Source organism: Pseudopodoces humilis, chromosome 3 (genome assembly GCF_049639895.1).
Source record: "Pseudopodoces humilis isolate 2021_Gansu_Grassland_sample_001 chromosome 3, ASM4963989v1, whole genome shotgun sequence".
Taxonomy (NCBI): Eukaryota; Metazoa; Chordata; class Aves; order Passeriformes; family Paridae; genus Pseudopodoces; species Pseudopodoces humilis.
In genome coordinates, this window is record NC_142202.1 from 66048235 (window position 1) to 66068805 (window position 20571).

General features: G+C 41.0%; 2 protein-coding genes across 4 annotated transcripts in view; both read right to left on the bottom strand.

Annotated features, from left to right (window-relative positions):
- Positions 1-2152: 2152 nt before the first annotated feature.
- Positions 2153-5975, bottom strand: CALHM6 (calcium homeostasis modulator family member 6). The gene is given in 3 exon segments (XM_005518615.3): positions 2153-2872; positions 2874-3214; positions 5410-5975. Coding segments are annotated over 3 exon segments (924 nt in total). The 5' UTR covers positions 5944-5975; the 3' UTR covers positions 2153-2823.
- An 11013-nt stretch (positions 5976-16988) lies between these two features.
- Positions 16989-20571, bottom strand: part of DSE (dermatan sulfate epimerase) — a 34643-nt gene continuing 31060 nt past the window's right edge. For all 3 annotated transcript variants that reach the window (XM_005518293.3, XM_088053316.1, XM_088053317.1), the window contains one exon: positions 16989-19945. In XM_005518293.3, coding sequence (XP_005518350.1) covers positions 18184-19945 — 1762 coding nt within the window. In that variant the 3' untranslated portion in view covers positions 16989-18183. The remainder of the gene's footprint in view (positions 19946-20571) is intronic.

Genomic DNA, 20571 nt, shown 5'->3' on the forward strand with positions numbered 1-20571 from the left:
CAAGCTATGGGCCTTTTCATGTCAGCCTTCTCTCCAAGAGCACTTATCTTGTGATTAAACTGAGCAAAGCATGATGCATTTAATGTGTAGCCATTGTGGATCTGTACCTGCCTAAGGAAGTTTGAATAAAAATTCTGAGATTGCCACACAAATGGTTTGGTGGTCGTGTTTTCTGCATTTACCTGGGCTTCACCACCAGCTGTTGAATATCTTCTTTGTGGCAGTGGACTTGTTACCACAACATGACTGGAAAGTTGAGAAGGAGCAGCCTCAGAGAAACCCAAGTTATAGGAAAGGTTTAAAGTTGTTTGGTGTAATGCAAGATGTCTGGATAAGGGTTGGACAAAACCCCAGGTCCTAGCACAGCACCCTACCCACAAAACCACCTTACCCACTTCTCACCAAAACACTTATTTGAAACTGAAATACCAACAACTAAGTTCAGTGTAGCCCTGAATTAACTCTGATTTTATCACTGTGTTTTGGACCTTCTCCTGTATTTCCCCCAGTCTGTTTACATCTTCATCATGCTGAGTGGGGGCATCTCTTACCTTGGGTTCATTCTCACCAGACCTGTACAGTTCTCATGACACTCTCTCTCCCATTGTTTGTCTTAATAGTGTGGTACAGTGGTGGCATAGCATAACAGAGCTTTAAGTGTGTAATTTTATGGGGAACAAAACCAAAACTATTTGTTAACCACCCTTGGTCTCAGCCCAACTGCTGTTACCTGCTACCAGTAAGAAGCGGCAACATGTACGTGTAACAGTATGTCATAACCAGTAACAAGTTTCCCTGCCTTTTTGTTATTTTTTCTTTTTAATTAGATCTGAAAGGTGTTGTGGAATTTGTCTGATTTCAGTGCCTGTGAGTCCTCAGTGGGGTTTTTGCTGGTAATGGCCAGCTGGTTGAGATGGCCATGTGGCTGACCACAATAAAGGTTGTTTATTGGCAATGGTCATTTTCACTTTTTCCAGCAACACTAGCCAAATATTCCCTTTTTAATAATTACTATAATTATTATTATTAACATATCAATATTAATATTATTAATATTATTAATATTATTAATATTATCCTGAAAGTGAACAAACTATACTGTCCTTGTTTTCTTATAGAATTACAGAACTGCTAGGGTTGGAAGGGACTTCTGAAGGTGATCTAATTCAAACCCTCTGACAAGGCAGGGTCACCTACAGCAGGTGACACAGGAACATATCCAGGTGGGTCTGTATTGTCTCCAGAGAGGTAGACTCCCGGGCAGCCTGTGCCAGTGCTCTGCCACCCTCCAGGTAAAGAAGTTCCCATGTTGAGGTGAAACTTCTTGTGCTTTAGATTGAGGCCATTGCTTCTCCTCCTGTTGCTGGGCATCACTGGAAAGAGTCTGGCACCCTCCTCTTGCCACCCGCCTTTGAGAGAGGTATTAATGAGATCTTCTCTCAGTCCTCTCTTCTCTGGACTGAACAGACCCAGCTCCTGCAGTCTCTCCTCATAGGAGGGATGCTCCAGACACAAATCACCTTTGTGACTCTTCTGCTGGGCCCTCTCCAGTAGCTCCTTGTCTTTCTCGCACTGAGGAGCCCAGAACTGAACACAACACTTCAGATGTGGCCTCAATGGGGCTGAGTAGATGGGCAGGATCACCTCCCTTGACCTGCTGGTCATGTCTCCCCAGTGCACCACAGGACACCACTGGCCTTCCTGGCTACAAGAGCACTGCTGGCTCATAGCTTGTCATCCACTGAGACACCCAGGTCCTTCTGTACAGAGATGCTGTCTGAGATGTCAGGCCCCAGCCTGCACTGTTACTCTATATCATTGAGTTTCTTGGAAGGAAAAGAGCACTGAGCAAGTCAGTGGCTGTGATTAATATTTTTTAGAATTTTTTTTTTTACATGTAAAATTAAATCTTGTTCTGCCTTTATGTGTTATATTTTTAGTTTATAGTGAGAAAGAACCTTCCAAGCTCGTTATATTCAGCTAGTTAAAATAGGCTCTTCCCTTCTACCTTCATTGTAAAATGAAAGTAACAAACAACTTCTTTATTTATGTCTGTCTGAATAATTTCTGAGTTTATTGTGTATAAAGAATATTTCTAGGAGAAGCACACAGACAGCCTGGACCAAACAATCTGACTTACATATATAAAATGCTCTCTTAAACAACAGCTTTTCAGAAGAAAAGTGAATTTTATTATTCTTCACTCAAATCTTTTATCTTTATTTCTTATAGTAAGATGTTCTTTGATAAGAATATTACTACTTGCTAATATGGATGGCAGATTTTTAATGTCCTTAAATGTATGAATGTGCTTTTAACATTTGTTAATAAGCTCCACCTACACCGCCATGTTATGCATGAGCCTAACCCCTTAAGACAAGCAAAATTTCTTAATCTACAGCTTGCTATAAGCATCACTGAAAGCTTCATTATAAAGAGAGAGCTAATAAACTGAGCTGAATTTCTGGTCAAATCTTCCATTCCTTTTTTTGTCTCTTTGATAAGGTTTGGTATTGTCACTCCACCTGCCAAGTGCTTTTAAGGTTTCAGTAATAATTTGACATAAGTGCAGACATTTTTGTGCATGCTGCTTATTTTACATATGGACAACAACATAAGAAAATTCCTATTTAAATGTACTTAAGCAAAAGGATTAAAATGTATTTAAAAGCACATTTGCTGAGGGTTACAACTGTCAGCTTTCACTTTCAGTTTGCATAGATTACAGTAAGAGCAGAGAGCAAGATTCTTCTTATATCAATAGGGTTAAAGGACTGCCAGCATTTTAAAGGAATTGTTTCATTACAACCATGAAAATCCTGCTTAAGTTTCATCCACAAATACTAAATCAGTGAGATTCATCTTCCCTTGATTCGGTGCTGTTGACTCTGTTGGTGTCCACATACTTGTGTATCCTGCTGTAATACTGCTTATCTGAATTAAAGGTATACAACAATGAAATCTTCTGCCAGTCTTCATTGCTGGGGGTATGAAATGGTGCTGGGTCAGTGGCTTCAAAAAAGCAATTTGTATTTCTTTCTGCTAGCTCAGTTGCATGCTCTTTGGCTTTCATCTCAAAGAGTTCATCTTCTTTTTCTGTGTAACTTTTCCAGAACATGAACTGAAGATAGCTAACCGGGGAGCAACAGTGGCTGGCACATGTTGAAATCAGTGCCACAGTCACGATGATGGCTATCAGGAACCATCCTATCACCTTGGAAAAAGAATATATATGTTAATGGTGTTTTTGCATGGTTATATGTGGGAGTATAGAACATAACATTGAAGAAATATGAATAGTGTAAGCAAAGACACCCTGGAGTGCATGTGACTGCTTGCTGCCAAAAGAGGGGATCTCATGTATGCATTTCAGCCAGACATACAGAGCTTCTGCACCCCTCAGCTGATCTTGTCAGATTAAAGATGAATACCAAAAAAAGAGAAGATGGACAGAAGTTATTGGCTCAGTTATATTCAGGTTTCTTAACTTTTAAGGCAAGATACAGTTTCTGCAATTGTGGTCACATTTATGGCACAGAGGGTGCAGAATCACTCTGTCTGCTTCATGCTGCAAATCAGAGCTTCTGCTGGCTATGTTCTCATGGGCTGTAGCTACTCTCCCTGATGTCTGAGCCTGCAAAAACAGCTAGCTTTTGCTTGACACAGAGGAAAGGCTGTGTCCTCTGTGTTTTGTAGGCAGGACACAGATTTGGCTATTGAATATGTGAATTTGTTCTTGTTTTTTATACCTGATTTTAACATCCTTAGACAAGTCTCACAGGTCCCATCAAAACCAAGTGTCCTAGTAGATGCTGGTCCCTCCTCTACCCAGAGGTACTTAGCTGGAAGCTCCAGGCAGAGATCCTGCAACATGCTCTTTTACCTCAAGAGGACTTTTTCTTCAATCGAAGAAGTATTGAGTGCTAAATGAAAAGGAGTTTGTGCTTTTTTGGCTCTTAATTTTGTTGGAAGTAGGCTGGATATTAAAAATAGTGGTCAGTAATAAAAATACACTGACACTTTTCCTATTTTTGTTTGACTGGATGTTTCTTTTAGATTCCACTGCAATGTCAGTAACAGTCAGTCTTCCTTGGTTTTGCTCCTTTCTTACTGTGATACATTGCAGAATAAATTCATGCTAAAGTTACAATCTTGTCTGATAAGAATCCTAGCATATTTCCAGGAAACCTCCTCTGACGAGATTATAGTGATATGCACCGAGGTTAGCATGAATATTTGTCTGCAAGGGGCATATTTCCAGGGGACCCCCTGAAAACTTAAAAAGCACCCTGTGACAGTTGCAGTTTGTGAAGCATGGTGAAGCGGTGCTAGAGAGCCCCTCCCTGCCTCACCCGACGTTGTTTGCCCGGTTCAGCGCCGATCTGACTTTTGCTTGTGGCCTTTTACAATTGTATTTTGATTATAGAATAAGTTCTTTTTTATTAATCAAATTTGCTACTCAATTATAACATTCCCCTATCTAAAAGCAATGGCATAGTTTTTCCCTTTCCAGCCTTTTTCTTGGAGAAGCAGCATGCTAAGTATTTAACAAAAACACTTTTTTGTTTTAATAGGCATTTGTTCCAAACAGGAACTTACAAAAATCCAAGTAACTATACTTAACAAAAATTAACTTATAAACTTAACTCCCTTAACTGACTCTTGATGTTTTCCTGAGAAAAGCTTACAAAATCTGATTTTCCTACTGGAGTTAAGACAAAATCCACACAATGCAGAAACAAAACTGGAGTGCTGCCAAAGAACCAAAAAAAACCCCAATTCACAAGTGTTACTGTTTTGATCATGCAGCTTGCCTTCAGAACAAGAAACTTTAACAAGACAGATGCATATTTTAACTATTCTTCTAGAATACAAGTGTGAAATTATTAAGAGGTTCAAGCACTGAGACTCATAGTCAAACAAGCTGTTCTTGTTTCTCTTTCCAGATGTCTCCTTGTAACCACTCTGTTGCAATGAGGCATCAGCTTCCCCTCTCTTAGTGATCTCAGCTTCCCCTCAACTAATGCACTTTTGCAGAAGTTTGAGGTACTCAGAGACATAAAAGTGGAGAAGGAGAAGAACTCACACCATGTCTAAGTTAACTGAGAAGAAAACTTCCTGAGGAAAGTCCCATTCTCTAGGCTCATTCCCTGCCCATGAGGTTTTGTAAATGACAGTGCCAAACCATTACCATGCAAACATGCAAAACCAGAAAGGATCATAAAAACACACCTATTGCTTTTCTGTTACTGCTTTTTTGCCAATGAATAATTGCTACCTGTGTGCTTTTGGTACATGGTATTATATAACATAAGCAAGAAGGACTGTTTACAGTGCCCAGCAGGCATAACTACACATTGAGCAGCCAGGGTTGAAGCCCATAGTGTAAGGAGAACAGCGAGGCTTTACCTGGGACTGTGCCTGGAGGCTGAGCCATTCACTTGATAGCTTTGCTGATAATTCTTTATCACAGGGTATTTTGGACAGGATTTTTTGGCAGCTGAAGTTAATCGCATTATCTTTACAGAAGAAGCGTTGTATCTGTATGCTTCCGCTGGCCGCACACTCGTAGAAGTTGGCTCCTAACAGGGCCACCACTATCCAGGTGAGCGGGGCCACCAAGGTTTTGGCTGCCATTGGCACCAACAGCTGGCAGTAGCGGGCACAGGTTCCACAGGAAATGCACTGCTTCTCTGGAGAACATTTGCCTGTCAACAGACGCCATATCCTGACATTCACCATGCAGCCGAGCAGCAAGAGCACGAGGGCAGGAGCAAAGAGGAAGGAGGAACCATATACCAAGTTCCAAGAATTGCAGGGACACTTGAACACCACAGATGAGAAGATGAACTCACTGGCAGCCGTCAGGAGGGACATGGTGCTGTAACCAAGAACGGTTTGGTGTTGGATGCAGAAATTCACCACTTTATGTAACATATCCATTTTTCTGCCTCTCCTTACTTTGAGAAGAGCAAAACCTCTGTCAGAAAAGGACAAAAGAGAAAGTGTCCTGCAGCTCCCATAGCTTAAATAAGCTTGCAGAGCTTTCAGTTTCAGTTGGTGGTGACGATATAGTGAGGCACAGAAACAGCCCTTCATAGAGGGAATAACAGTTACTGCACAGTCGAGTAGAGACACACAGGAAAACTACTCCAGTTGCCAACAGAATACAATGAAGAAACTTCCTTTTATAAGAATAGTTTGTGTTTGTCCACACGTGCATTGTAACTAGCAATGGTTTAAACCTCATCATCTTTTCAGTGAGGCACCAAAGTGTGAATGAAATGTGAGAAAATCACCCAGAACCATATACAGATTTCTATTGTGCCATATTTTTAGCTATACAATATGGCTTGTTCTCTTATGGAAGAAAATTGAATTATAATCATGTCAATTTTTCAAGATAATCAGTCAATTTTTTTTTTTTTAAAAGAAATAATGTTGGAAATTTTGTAACTCTTACATTTTTTTACTTTAAAGTACATTAAGTCATGGATATTTTTGTCTTTGCCAAGTGAAAGCACAGCTGGACCTTGTTCTTTGTTTAATCTTTAAACCACAGAGCCTTTGGGTCTTGCTGGGCTTTTTTCTCCAATAAAGAAAAAAGGTATTTAGGAGGTCAGGGATCTGAAAATTCACAGTTCCCATTCAGCTCTTTGGGCAGCTGAAAGGATGGCACAGAGGCTCCAGATCAGGCAGCACTAGTTCAGGTGGCTGCTGGGCTCACAGCAGATGTGTCGTGCTCAGTGCTGAGCTGCTGCTGCTCCTGCTGCAGAGGAAAACATGCTGCTAAATTAAATACTTGCCTTGACCTGGAGGAGCCCTTTTTATTATGCAGCAGTATAATACAAGGACACAGCAACCAAAACCGGACGTAAAATCAGGAAGAATTAATTATACTGAAGGTTAGTCTGGCCACATCTCAACTACAGCCAGCAGCTGAGTGGGGAGTACAGGGACAGGGAAAGGAAGTTTGGCAATGCCTTCACACCCTGTGTGATTTCAGGGATTTCCTTTGTAACTAATACCTTTTGTTTTAACCCATGCAGACTTACTGACATCCAAAATATTGTATAGAACGTGTGCTTAACCATCATTCTGTTATGGATACATAGTATAATATTGGCTTTTCTCAAGTATTAAGATGAATGCTATATGTATAATGTTAAAATGGCTTTGCTGTAATAGTTGATATAGTATGTTAGAACTGTCTACTTGGTTGGGATAACATTCAGTGAACAGATGATGGGGACCTGCTGATTATCAACACTCACTGTCTGTGGAAAGAAGGAGCCAAGGCCCAAATTAAAAGATGAATAAGAAGGCAATTAAAAACACAAGCCAAGAAACATGCATGCTCTAAAAAGGTGGACTCAAGGAGTGGCCATGCTAAACAGTTCCTGGAAAATGTAAACTAGTTAATAGAAAAGTTTGAATATGCATAAAACTTATGAATATATATCAAGGTGATGCAATAGAAATGGTATATAGAGTGTTTCCAAAACACCAGGTGTGCTCTTAGCAGAATGCCAAACATCCGGCCATTTTAACCCTTTACTTTATTGTCTTTGTCTCCTATTTCCTTTTTTATTAAATCTTTTAAAATTTACCAGGAAACTGAACATTGTTTTTCACAATTCAAACCTGACACTATGCCATTTGATGTCCCCAAGATCTGGAAGGGAAAGAGAAAAAAGAGTGGATCCTTGGTGTCTCCATCAACTCCTGCTCTTGCACACCTTCACCATAGCTCTTTTTTTCCCAGGCTGGGAAAACCCTAATATAGGCATTCCTCATTTGATGTATACCTTTGCAGACTTTCTTTATCCATGTTGCCACCTGAATTGTTCTCTAGGATTCAGGTATCATTTTTTACATGACAGTAAATAGGAAGTATACCAGATTTCCAGTTCATTGAAGATACAACTGAATCACAGTTTGCTACAATGGAATACTGACATTTGTTTTCTGCTTCCTTGAAATAATTTCTAGGGTTTTTTTTTTAATCATCCATGAATCAATATTTTAACAAGATATGCATTATAATAAAAAGACATTCAGTTCTTGAGAGATAACTTCAGCAAGTTCAGAGTCTATCAGTGCATGAAGGCAGGATTTAGTTTCACTTTGAACACCATTTCTTCTGTGTTGCATTCTGCAACTGCAGGATCAAGTCCAGGGAGGTTATGGATTCTGGTGGTCGGCATGGGACTCCAACAAGATGGGCTTCTGCTCAGGAAACCATTTATTCAACACAGGAACAAACTCAGTTTAGATCCAGGGACAGAGAGCCCCGAAGAGCGGCAGGTTGGTGGGTTTTATGGGACAGAACCAGGGTGGAGTTTAAGGTCTGGTTCTAATAGGAACACAGCAAGGGGGAAACCCCAGGGGCTCAAAACCAATCAGAACTCCCTGGCCTGCCACCCCACTAGAGTCTGGGGTAGGACAAGTCTTCCCAGGCTCACAGGGCCCCTGCCCTGAGGCAGAGGGATGGAGTTTACACTTCCCGGGCTTTAAAGCCCCACCTCTCACTTTAACAATGCTTATTTGAAACTAAATTTTTGCCTCCCTGGGCAGGGACACTTCACACTTAAGTACTGAGTTAGATATGCCATTTTGCTTTCTGGTCAGGCAGCCTCAAGAAAGTATCTCTCCAGTTCATTAAACCAGTGGTTAATTTTAAAATATTGAGAATAACTTTGCATTATTGGCGAGTATTGTTACCTTGGTTTTTACTTAGATGCAGCTAAAGACAGAGGTTAACAAACCATGAAACCAGAACTCACCATACCTGAAAAAGTCTTAGCAGAAGCCCCATCCGTGAAAGTATTCTAGGACAGGTTGAATGAGGATTTAAGCAGCCTTGTCTCACAGGAATTGTTGGAACTGGATGGTCTTTAAGGACCCTTCCAGACTTTTTTGATGATTCTGTGATTCTCTGTCAGCATGGCAGAAAAAGCAGATGCAATGTGAAATTGGTGCAAGAACACATCCTGACAAAACAGGGACATGGGCTGCCTCCAAGAACCACTGGTTTAACAAGAGAGGCAAAAGACCAGAGGCAGCTCTCTGGAACAGATTACGACCACACAGGGGAAAGCGTAGAGCCAAGAAACCCTGCTACTTCTCTTCCTGAGCCTAATTTTAGCAGTGTTTTATTTATCTGTAAAAAAATACAATTTCAGGAACAAGCTTCTTTGGAATGAAACAGAGAAATTAAGAATTAGGAATCAAACATCAAGAAATGCTTTGACTGAAAGGAGGGGCTGACAAAACCATGTGAAATGCTTACTGTTTCCACAAGAACAGGAAGGGAGTAAGGCTACAAGGCAAGATAAAGAGCTGGAGTGCACAAACAGGATGCAAGGGCAAAGGCACAACAGGATATGGGGGTTCTCTGGGCCCCTGAGCCAGAAAAAATGGTGTCAAAGTCCAGAAGATGGCCAAAGGACTAAAAAGGAGCATGTGCAAGGAGACAAGGCGAAAAGTTCAGCTGAGGGGAAGATTGCTTACTTCAGCCCCAAAGACCCCCAGACAACCCCAGGATGACCAACAAAGAGCAGTGCACAGTGGCAAAGAGGTGTGGAGCTAATTTTAATATGAAGTGGGTGACAGGCAGTGTTAGGAAATGAATATGCATTATGCGTATTTTGTAACCCTAGTTTGTAGAGAATAAAAAGAGAGGGGCAGGTCTCCGAGGGGGTGCATGTTTTTGGAGGAGATATTCCCCATGCACCTCAGCACTGAATAAATACATACATCCCATAACTTACTCTGTGGGTTATAGAGTTTTCTTTCCGCATATCAGGAAAAGGGAGGGGAGCTCTGCATGAAAAAGGATTAACCCTCCTCCAAGAAAACATGTTTCCAGTAAATACTCACAGAGTGGTGGGCAAGGGAAGAGAGACCACCCTAGTTGGGAAGTGGGGGGAGCAGCTGTGCTGGCAGCCAAGTGGGGCGCAGGAGTGGCCAGGATTAGCCCAGCTGGTGGCAGCTCTGGGAGCTGGGGGGCAGCCCAAAGGGGCTCCTGGGTGTGAGGAGCCATGAGACCAGGGAGTTACAGAGCCCCCGTTCACCCAGAGCTCTCTTCTCCCAGGGTAGCTCTTTCTTGCCCGCTAAATTAACACTTGTCTGGCCACAACAGCTGCAAAGCATTATATGGAAAGTATTCAGAAAAACAGCTTTCTGTTAAAGGACCCAGAATTCCAATTTAATGGTTGTTTTTACATTGATTTGCATTAAATTTCATGTCTTCCAAGGGGGATGGGAACAATGTGAGAATTTAAACGACGGACATTTTTAGAACAAAATGCTATTTTTTTTTATTTGAAACATCTTACTGCTTTGAAATATTCTTTATTAAAAAGGTCAGATGAAAACAAGTGGACTTGCTCAATACTATATTTTCTCCTTGACATTTTAGCTTCTTTTTTTTCATTTGCAGATGAATGATTATCAAACATTTTCTAGGTGGAAAAAGCTGTAGTCTGAACTAATCCTGTGGTTCAATAAAATGCATAATACTGGTCATAAATGCAGCATGTGTAAGTGTGTGTGAACACACTGAAGTGCTTTACCAGTACATACTGTGCAGATCTTGCTTTAGTTATGTTAGTAAGTCCCTAAAATAGGTTATTTTTATTTTTTTTTTCTGGAACTTTTTTCTACTTGTTCAGAATAGCCAAAGACTGGTTTTGTTTTCCTACAAGTCATGCTCCTTCCAGCTGTTACATCCAAGGCCCATCCTGTCCTAACTTCCTTCCGTTAGTCTTATAAAGTTCAACTCCCTCTTCATATTAATACTGTAGTATTTTGTGCATTCATGGTTGCAATGGAAAAGAGCACCTCTGCAATGTTTTTCTGTTTACAAGAACTGGACTTGCTTCTTCAGCTGAAAAAGATGTAAGCTGCATTTCTGCAGTTCAGAAAGACACACGGATAATAAGTCCTTTTATTCCAGGAAAATTCTTGTAATGCCTTTTGTCTCATTCTTGGTGAAATTAATGCTTAACATGCTGGAGGTCCTGTCCACAAGCAGATCTGTGCCTACCCTCCAGGTGGACTGACCTCCCCCAGAGGCCCATTGCCTCACTTTGTGAAACTGAGGAAGTTATTCTGACTTTATGGTTCAACCAGCCTTCTTACAAGTTTAGGAAGCGTCACACAGCTCAGTGGCACCACATAAATCATTACTAGTACTAATACTTAGAACAGCAGCCTGAGAAGTAGCACTGTGCCCAGGCCTGCACAGCTTACAAGCATTTGTGTACATTATACTGCTATTTTAAGGCTTTACATTTATTAGCAGTTTTTGGCTGAAAATGAATTTTAGTGGGCAGGAAGGAAACAGGTCTGGAAAACCAAGCGTGGCTCTGAAGGAGGCTCTGACGAGTGAGCTCTGGTACAGAGTCATATAAGCCATGCACTAATTGTCCCTTGCCATTATTTATTGCTGCTCTTTTACACTATGGGTCCACTGCAGCTCTCATTTTTGTATGGGGAAGGTCCTGTGACCCAGTCCAAACGTCCCACAGCAACCAGCCGCATGAGGGTTTTACTGTCCAATCTAGAGTCTATATGAGCCATAAATAAATCTGTGTGATTCTTTAACACTGTCTGTGTATTAAGTGACAAATATTTGCTGAACTTATAAGAAAATGCATGATAGAAGCATAGAATTAGAAAGGCAGAATTTGTCATGTTTTATGATGAAATTAAGTAGCCTTTGTGAGGCAGATTATGGCTAAAACTAATCAGGCAAATGACCCTGGACAGTTAACTACTCAGTTCTAAGAAAGAAAAGCCCAGTCTTTTTCATTTACTATGAAAAATGAAGTGCCATAAAATCACTTTGCAAATTTAAGCGTGTTAAACCCAAAGTATTTCTACATTATTACATTATAGATGTTTTGTATTCCATGTGTCCTTGCTTTCTTCAGGTTATACCATCACACCTTGCTGCCTTGGAATTGCTGAATAGCTGAGGGTTCACAGAGTCATAGTATCATAGAATAGTCTAGGTTGGAAGAGACTTGAAGGATCACCTAATTCCAACCCTCCTGCCATGTGCTGGGAACCTTCCACTAGACCAGGGCACTCAGGGCCCCTTCCAGTCTGGTCTTGAACACTTCCAGGGATGGGGCAGAACCTCTCTGGGTGACCTGTTCAGAGCCTCATCACCCCCACAGTAAAGAATTTCTTCCTGATATCTAATCTAAATCTGCCTTCTTTCATTTTAAGGGCATTCACCCTTGTCCTAAGATTTGATCTGTTCCACTCCCTGTGGGTATATGTGTGTGTCCTAATGGTGGCTGATCATGTGCTACAAAACATGCTCTGTACTTTTCCATTCAAGTAATCCTTCTCTCTTTTTAAACTTGAACAAATTAGCTAGTTCTTTAGTTCATGGTAGTACACCACTGTCTCCAGTTTCCCATCCCAGGTTCCTTTGCCGCCAAAATTTTGTTGCTTACAGAAATTTTTCTAGCAGTAATGCAGTCCAAGAATTGAGACCCAATCCTTTTCAAGGTTGTCAAAGAACTGAAAAGTTTCTGGCTTCTGATCCTCAACCTCCCTTGCCCATATATTTTTTTCTGTTCAATCTAATACTTAGCTACAGAATACCCAAGCTGTTTCAGCTCACCACAACTGTACAAGCTGTGTCAGGCTCTCTGGTAACCATGTCTGCCTTATATTAAAGGCTGAACTCTATTACACTCAACAGCACTTGTGTATGCACTTTCCATTTTTTTAAATGGGAAGATATGATTCAAAAGGAAAGAATGATATATGGGACGTAGGGAGAAAATATTCCCAGTTGCCCATATTTTATGTTAGCAGTAACTTTCCAAGTCTCTAGGTCTACCCTAATTTATTCTGTAATGTTCAAATACTCCATCATCCTTGTCATTTTATTTGCCTGGCATTTGCAGCTGTATTTTATAGCATTATTGAATATCTTCTATTCCTCTAGCTTCCATAAGGGCAGAGTTCTCCAAGTGCCCTCCCAGGGACTGTGGTCCTCTGCCCATTTTCCTATTGCTACCAACCTGCAGTTGTGTCCACCAGAGGAAATTCCACAACAAACTTAATAAGTGAAAGAATACAATTACTTTACTTGATCCAAATAAGGGTTATGCCATATAAAAAAGGCCAAGCATGAGAGAAGTGAATACAGTTCTAAGCTACAATTAATAGTAAAGGTCTACCACAACTGCTGCAGCATCTTTACTAGGTCATGGAGAAACTTGGCCTCCCTTAGCATGTCCCAAAGAGTTCAGCTCGTCATCCCAATGACAATCTTGTTCCCTAGGGATAAAAAGGAATGCATATGCCGATCACCTATTCCTTCTTGCCACAGGGCAAATTCATCTAGCTTACTCTCACAGCAGTGTGGCAGTGTAGGGAAGTTTCCTTGCCTCAATCCTCCTTGAGTTTTCTTCACTAGCATTTCCTGTAGGCATATCCAATGGGCCCAGTTTTCCCGGTATTCCTCACTTCTTATGTCACAGTTTTAATGAAGTGGGAAACCAGGGGTTTTATACTCATGATTTTAGAAGCGTTCTGCCTCCACTCAGAATGCCTTCCAGCTGGAGGTAGGTACAAAGCTAGACTGATTATGGAGTGTTTGGTGAAAAAATGTATGTCAATGCTTTAGGGACAGTCATAAACTCATATATACTTATTATGGATTATTGTTCATGGTAAAAGGGCCCTGGGGGTTGGAGTGGGACAAATTTCCTCTTGATTGTCCCAGGGTCAGACAGGTAACCAGTAAAATCATTGATAGTTCTGGACACAAGTCAAAGAGGAAAAGGGTCACAACATCATTCTAAATGTCTTACACAATAATGCATTTCAGCTAGCAATTCTTCTCTGCATCCTTAATTTCTGGAAAATCATCACAAATGTTATGAATGCTCTATCAGCCTGAAGAACCTGGCAGAAAATGCTGGGGAAATGCTGGGGAAACCTGGGGAAAATGCTATGCATGCATTTCACTGAAGTAATGCACTCACATATTTTGTAGCTGGCTCCAGTCTCCTGCCTTCCTGAAGCAAAGAATAGTTTTGTTCCTTAATTCAGAGGGTCCAGGGCTCTTATTTGAAGTGCTTTGACATTATATGTTTCAAGGTTGAACTTTTTTGAAAAACAGTCTCTATACTGATGACAGTACAGACATACCCAGCACTGGAGTCAGTGGCCAAGAAAGGACAGAAAATTACATCTTGGCTTCATTAGCTCAGTCTGACCTACCAGCATGAAGTTACCCTACTGATTTTAACAGACTAGCTACAGCAAAGGGATTAAAGTTAGACAAAAGTATTTATGATCCCAACTGAGCCTTTTGCAGACCAAATAAATGTGAATGTAATGTCCCGGTGTAGAAATACAGCTATTTTCCAAACTCCATATGCTTTCAAACACCAAGAAAATGTTTTTCATCAGCGGAAAATACATAGACCAACAGAAGAATGTGATGTCTTTCAGACACATAATTCTTCAGAATAAGCTTTCATCTTACAAGTTTTAAGAAATGAAGTAATGAGCTGCTTTCCCTTTGCTTCCTTGACTCACAATGATGTATATAACATGGACATTTTTTGGCTGGACTCAAAACTATCATTGAAGGAATCTAAGAACCAGATTCCACTTCCACCCTCAAACATATACACCACTACCTGTGGGCTGAATTGCTATTCACTTTGTTCAGAATACAGTGAATTAACTTTAGACTAATTTAGACTGCAGTCCTGAAATGAAGCACACATGACTGAACAGCAGCTATTGAAGAGAAATTGAGTGAAGTCAGCAGGGTCTCAGATGAACACAGGAACCCATCCACATACACCCAGTTCTTAGCCACTTTTTCCTGTGGCCAGAGATGCAGAAAATGCACATTTTCAAAAATGAAAAAGAAGCAGAATAAGAATGGGAGCAGAGGCATGTGCCAGAAATACCTCAGTTTTTTTACTCCATTTATAACAGGAAGCGAAAAATTGCTTTGCTGCTGGGTGCCATACGGTGACATTTCAAAAGTTATTCCATATACCCAGGCTAGATGAACACAATGCTAAATGCTTCTACCATGCACACAGAGCTCACCAGGTCTGCTTCTCTCCTGCACTTCAGACAAAGGATGCAAAGGGGAGGAGAGCATCCTCTCCTGCATAAGCAAGTGTGGAGGGACAGCATCTTTCTCCAGCCTTCTGACAAGCCAGTAGAGCTGTCAGACTGATCCCATTTACCTGTTCTTCCTCTCTGCACTTCCTAGTGAAGCAGGAAGCAAGGGCAGCTTGGATTTTTCAGGGTCCTGCCACCTGAGGCCTCAAACTTCTTCTTTTCTGTGATACAGACACTTCTACCAACACCTGATTGCACATGCCACATTACTGATGGCATGGAACAACTTGTTCTTCCATTTGTTTCCAAATCAAAATCAGTTACAGTCCTTGGTAAGGAATGAGAGAGACAAGAATGGAAAAAAAGAGTGGAAACAGAACCACTGGAGAGGGCCTTTTTAAAGGCTCTGGCCTGGAAAAGAATAATAAGGGTTCTCTTCATATCTAAAAGACAGCCAGCACAATTAAGGCTTAATTTGTTTCTTTAGCTGCCAAATCTGAATCAAAGTCACATCTGTGGAACTGGAGTTCAGAGCAGCAAGTAATGACAGTCATATACACATAAATCCTTCGCAGATGCAAACCAAGCACAGGCTGTAAAACCCCTGGATGCACACTTTATGCTGACATGGGTCTGGTCTCTTATTGAGGAGGGCCAGGCTGCTGCATTTCATTTCCCTTTACAGTATCAGTGCACACACCCCATTCATTTGAAGGCTGGTCTGCTTTGAAAGCTGCTTTAAGACCTGCCTGTGAGCATGGACAACTCTTGCAACCACCTCTTTCCCCTGGCACTGCTGGAACAGCACAGAGAAGTGTAGTGTAAATGAGAGCTAATGTGCAAAACTATATCTTAATTGATAAACTCTGCAGTTTCAATTGACAGCTACACAAATCCCATGCTAGATGCCACACTACAAAGCAGACAAAGAACTGCAGGTGCTTAAGTCTTAGGGTGTTTTTTTGGTTGTTCAAAGCAACAGCAAATTGACACAGGGGAAATGTGCACAGACATGAAATGAACTCTTGATTTTTTGGTGTTTCATGGCAAATAATAGTAGCACCTGATACTGAAAAACTAACAGTGTCTTTAAAATTGAACATAAGCCAACAGCTATTTTTGCATGTGTTTATGTCATCACAGTGCAAAGGCAGAAATAAAGAGACTTCCAGTTATCCACAGCCTGTCACAGTTTAGTGACTTTCAGCAGGCACCACTACCAACGTGGAGCTGTAGGGGTGATACTCCCCAGGCTCAGCTCCCTTTGCCTTAAGAAACAAAGTGAGTGAGTTGAAACAGACAGCTAACCACCTTACATGCCTTTTGCAATTAGGGAAAAGGCGTCTTGAAGGTGTTCTAAGATCCTAGGTGAGCTAAGTTACTGTCTGAAAGTTCTCATAATTCAGTGACTATGCATGGATCAGAAATAAACTGGGTATCTAAATCTTTGCTCAGATAAAATGTAGCAAATTTCATTGAATAAATCCAGGCATTGGGGACTGCAGTAGGGCTTATTTATATGAATACAGTGCTCTGAACTGACTCAGTAGCAGAAACCTAGTGAAAATATTCTGACCTATTCACTGAAGATGTTTAGACAAGGAAAGCTCATCACACTTCAACACACGGACTTGCAGAAGGCTTAACAGAAGTATGTAGATAACATATATCTAAATGGTGTAAAGAAGAGGAAGCAAAGGTTTGTGGTCTGAACCAAGTGCTGATGAACGTAATTACTGTAATTATCAGGAAAAATATTTAAATAAAAGAAAAACAGCTTTTCCATAGAGATAATGATAATGCTTTTATTTAGCAAATGTTCCGAAGAACTGATTTTCTGTAAAGACATACAGGTATGTCCCAATTCCACAGAGCTTCCATGCTCTCAAATAGCTATGAATTTTTGAAATTAGTTTAATGAACAGAGGGGAATATATGTGGAGATGTCAAACATATTTTTGTCATAAACCACATGATTCCATTTACCACTAATCCCCAAATAATTGACCTGGGGCCACCAAGAGCTTGCAGAACCCTTGCTGGTGCCTTATAGAGAACAGGCTGTCCACAAAATTTTAACTGTCCTCTTTCTAGCCATGTGAAAAGAAAAAAGATATTAAATATTTCCATAATACATACTTTTCCATACTGGCAGTTGCTGAGGTTACCACAGGATTGCTTTGGTTCCTTGTATTTTTAATATTACATATGGAAGGGCAGTAGGAGCTAGGACATTCTTTCCCTACTAAGAGGTGCTTCAAACTATAGAAAAATTGCTTGAAACCCTGTATAATAGAGAACAGACCCTATAGAATTAAGCATTCTACAGCCTACACATGGCAAAAATATAAATGTTTTTGGTTTTTTTTCTGAGAATTGTGTCCTGTTCTACTTTGAGTTAACCCCATATTTGCCTTCCACTACTACCTACTAGTGGTGTGCCTCTCACTTGGCTAGCACTAACATGATTGTCATTTCCCCACTGTGCCAGATTGTAAAGCATGGAGGAGATGACACAATGTAAGGGTCTGCAATAATGATACAGGGCTATCCCATATTGAGCCATTCTTTGGTTTGGTAGAGTCTACTGCTAAGATCCGCCTCGCATACATTTGAATGTCCTCGTCTTAGGAGAATGTCCAGAGATATCCCTAGCAGCCTGAAATGAAAACTCACTACATGCAAATCAAATTCTGTATAAAAAAAGACCTTAGAAACAAACCTATCAAGAGGGTTTGTTCTCACCAAAAAACTAAATACAACCTTATATTACTCTGATGAACAAGGCATAACATTCCCTCAGATGCAAGGCCCAACTCAAAACACAAAGGAGGAGTACTTATTAAGTACTGATTTTTCTGAGATATTCATTGCTTGCCCTATTCTTTAATCCCTTCTGGTCTGAAAGCAATCTTTCCCCAGATGTTTTTGGAATGTTTCAGAAAAAAAAATAAACAGAAAAAAAAAAAAAGGGAAGATATAAACTTTGGCCCTATTAGGGTTAATGCTTTTGCATAGACATATATGACCATAAACTGGTCAACTAGTAGAGGTTTTCTGCTAACATTGTGACTGAGAACAGGAAGAATACAGCCACAATAATATACAGCTGTCTACTAAAAGTATTGCATACAGACATCTTTGGCCATGCAGTCTCTTGGCCTTCTGGAAATACGTGATCTGCATTGCTAACATGACAAAAAAAATAGCAATGTTGAGAATTAGAAAGAGGCGAGTGTAAGAAGCTGATATTGATGGGGCGCTTCGAGCAGTCGCCACCATCTGTGCCAGCCCTGATCGGCCTTTGATTGACATCCCAGTTTTGTGCTTCACATAAGTGTTATCTGCAAAATCCAGAAGATCTTTCATTTCCTCGTCTTCGTCTACAGGCAGCTCTTTTTGTGCTTGAGTCTGTGCCTTTTGTCGTACTTTTCTTTCATTTACCTCAATTTGTGCAAAAATGTCAGGAACGGCATCAACAAATTTGTAGCCTTTGGCTACCTTTCTGTTTTTCTTTGCTCTGCCACGCTGCTGCTGCTGCTGCCTCTGTGAGATTGCAAATATCCTGTCAATGGCCTCCTCTGTCTGTCTCTTATCTGAGAACCTCAGCAGGCGCTCAGCAGTCTTCCTAAAGCTGGCCGTGTTGCGTACACGAGACAGGATCTGCTTCTCAAGCTGCTGGAAAACAGGCTTAAAATGTTGCAGGTTCCTCTCCACGATCCCTATGTAGTCCTTCACTTCTGGCACTGTGGAGCTCCTAATGGCAGAGGCTTGGTCGAAGACAATTTTCTGGCGGTCTGCAATCACCTGTGCAAAGGCAGAGCGGGAGCCATCCTCGATGGGCCACAGGTACACGGCGTAGGCGTGCTCACCAGTGGTCACAAAAACATCCAGCTGCGGGGAATCGCCACGCACAGTGAAGCTCTGCACGTCCACAGAGGGCCCAATGAAAAGGTAAATGGCCCTCGTGACGGGGTGCCGCAGCAGGGTCGTTACATTCACGTAGTTTGTTCCATTGTAGGGGTAGCCCCGGGGATACATCCTCGAGGCAATGATGGCTTTCTCACTGTGGCCAGTGTCGTCCATCCAGTACATCTTATATATCCCATCACGGTGCCTAATAAAGGCCCCATGGACATCATCAACAACTGTTTCTTCAAAAGGCACATCCACATTGTGGAAGAAACTGGTCGCTGCCTCCAGAGGGCTGTCATCTTCTAGGTGGATTTGGTCCACCAGCAAGAGAAGCTGGGGATGGAGAAGTATAAGGTTTCGTTGCAATTTTCTCAGTTTCAGTTTAGGATTGTATGCACCAACTCCTTCTCCCCTGATAAAAACCACCCCGCTTCTCTCCGTGGCGGCAACCACTCGTCCCTGACAGTCGCCAGCCAAGTCGTGTTTATATTTAAGCCACTTTGAGGAACAGTCTTCTGTAATCTGCCCTTCCCATGGGGAGAAGCAGCTCTTAGACACAGCAGGGGAAAACATCAACACATTATTAAAAAAAGTATATTTTGGCCCATACAGAGCTTCTGTTATAAATGGTACGCCATTGGGAGCGAAAGTAAAGGAGTTCTGGTCTGGGTGTTCATGGCCAGCATTAAAGTTCCTCCACCCCTTGATCCACTCTTTGTACTTGTTCTTATGAACAATATCATATATTGCACGTCCTCCTAGCTTTCCTGACTTGAAGGAAAGGAAAGGCCTGTTGATTTCAGCTGGCAAAGCACTTCCATAAGTTACCACTCCCCAGTCCTCAAAATAATGCAGCTTAGGAACGCCATAGTCTGGTGGAGGTACAGAGCGCAAACTTGCATCATACCTGAAAAAAAGATGAGAAAAGTGGGGTTAAAAATCACTTGACAGATTCCACTACCAGCACTTGTACAAAACTCAAAATGCCATTCACTATTTACATCAAGGAGCAAGCCAACAATATAAAGCCCACAGTTATCCTTCAAAATCATACAGTTTAATTATTATTCATCATACTAATCCCTATACAAATTTGTTGTGTGCTTTTTACAGAACAAGAGCTGAAAGCATCTGCTCTGCATTTAAAGCAAGCAGTCTTTCTGCAGTTCAAAAATAAGAGTACCACTAATTTCAAACTAGTCCTATATAGTGTTGTCCTATATAGTCATAAAACTATTGACTATAGCATAGATTAGACCAGGCTGTAGACACTGCTTAGACATCAGCATTTGTGCCTATTTACTGACTACTTAACAAAGAGAAGCAGAGTATCTGTTTCCCCAAAATGATGATTACAGAAGTCTGTCTTCAAACAGGATAGGCAATAAATTAAAAATTAATGAAAAGGCACCCTAAAGGATAAATGTTTATTATTTGTATCAGTTAATGTATGTTAGTTTCTCTCTCCAAACTAGCCTGAAGAAAAATTTTCATGTCTTTTCTTGTACAAATTGTAAGATAGAAGAAGACATT